The sequence below is a fragment of the Corvus brachyrhynchos genome, unplaced genomic scaffold, assembly GCF_000691975.1.
Source record: "Corvus brachyrhynchos isolate BGI_N302 unplaced genomic scaffold, ASM69197v1 scaffold365, whole genome shotgun sequence".
NCBI classification, from domain to species: domain Eukaryota; kingdom Metazoa; phylum Chordata; class Aves; order Passeriformes; family Corvidae; genus Corvus; species Corvus brachyrhynchos.
In genome coordinates this window covers 944,646-945,633 of record NW_008239544.1, presented here as the reverse complement: position 1 = coordinate 945,633, position 988 = coordinate 944,646, and the positions used below count along the sequence as shown (strand labels likewise).

Below are 988 nucleotides of genomic sequence, written 5' to 3'. Positions count from 1 at the left end.
GGTTCCTCACCCAAAGTGGAAGCTTTGCACTGCGCGCCGGGAGCCGTCAGCGGGGTCGCCCAGTCGCCCGAAAGTGTCTTCTCTGGTTTACAAGCAAAATCCTCCCCTTCGCACAGGGATGAGTTGCTGGCTCCTTCAGTGGAAAGTGCTCTTCCCCCTGACCTCGGCATGCCCCTGGACACCACGGAGGAGCAGCAAGCCACTGCCTCCATCATGCCCCCAGAATCCACCTACCTACCACCCATCGAAGAAAACCATTTTAGTTCGGGAATGCCAGAACAAAACAACATAGACTGGGATAACCCTCCTTCCCGAAACCCAGACACCACCATTCCTCCCAACCTGGTGGGCAACCCCGCAGAGCACTCTGTCACCTGGTCTGTGGGCTCGGAGCTTCTGATGAAATCTCCCCAGAGGTTTTCCGAGTCCCCTAAACCCCCGCTCTGTTCCCTAGAGCCGATTCATCCTGCGCCAGTAGCTTTCATTCCCACAGAGACTTCCTACCCTGTTTCTCCCATCTCTTACCCTCTGTCAGTGTCTGAACCGAGGCTGGAGGAAGTCAAGGAGGATGCTGAGGAAGCAGTTCCAGGAGAAATTGCAAATGCTGAAGAGCAAGCTCCGTACATGTCCCCTACTAGGTTAGACACCTTCTTCAACAACTGCAAGCCTCTTCCAGAAGAAGCACCAGAGATCCCTCCAGAGCCCCCTTGTGTGCCAGCAGAACCTCAGGCCGAGGTTGTCACCGCACCAGAAAACAACTACTTGGAGAACAACAACGCAGCACCTGCGAACGCGGAGGAGGCGGTGACGTGGCCCGACCCCTTCACCAACACCGAGGATGACTTGGACCTTGGCCCATTCTCGCTTCCAGAGCTGCCACTCCAGCCTAAGGACGTTGCAGAGACGGAGATGACCGAGGCAGAGGCGGTGGAGGAAAGCCCAGCAGCAGCTTCAGAATCGAGCGCTGGGATCATCAAAGCCGGCCCGT

The 988-nt window shown here is 56.9% G+C and overlaps 1 protein-coding gene across 1 annotated transcript in view; it reads left to right on the top strand.

The window, feature by feature from the left end:
* Positions 1 to 988, top strand: part of ANKRD11 (ankyrin repeat domain 11) — a 108,999-nt gene that overhangs the window by 104,159 nt on the left and 3,852 nt on the right. The window contains exon 10 of the mRNA XM_017741337.1: positions 7 to 986. Within this exon, the coding sequence (XP_017596826.1) occupies positions 7 to 986 (980 nt within the window). The remainder of the gene's footprint in view (positions 1 to 6; positions 987 to 988) is intronic.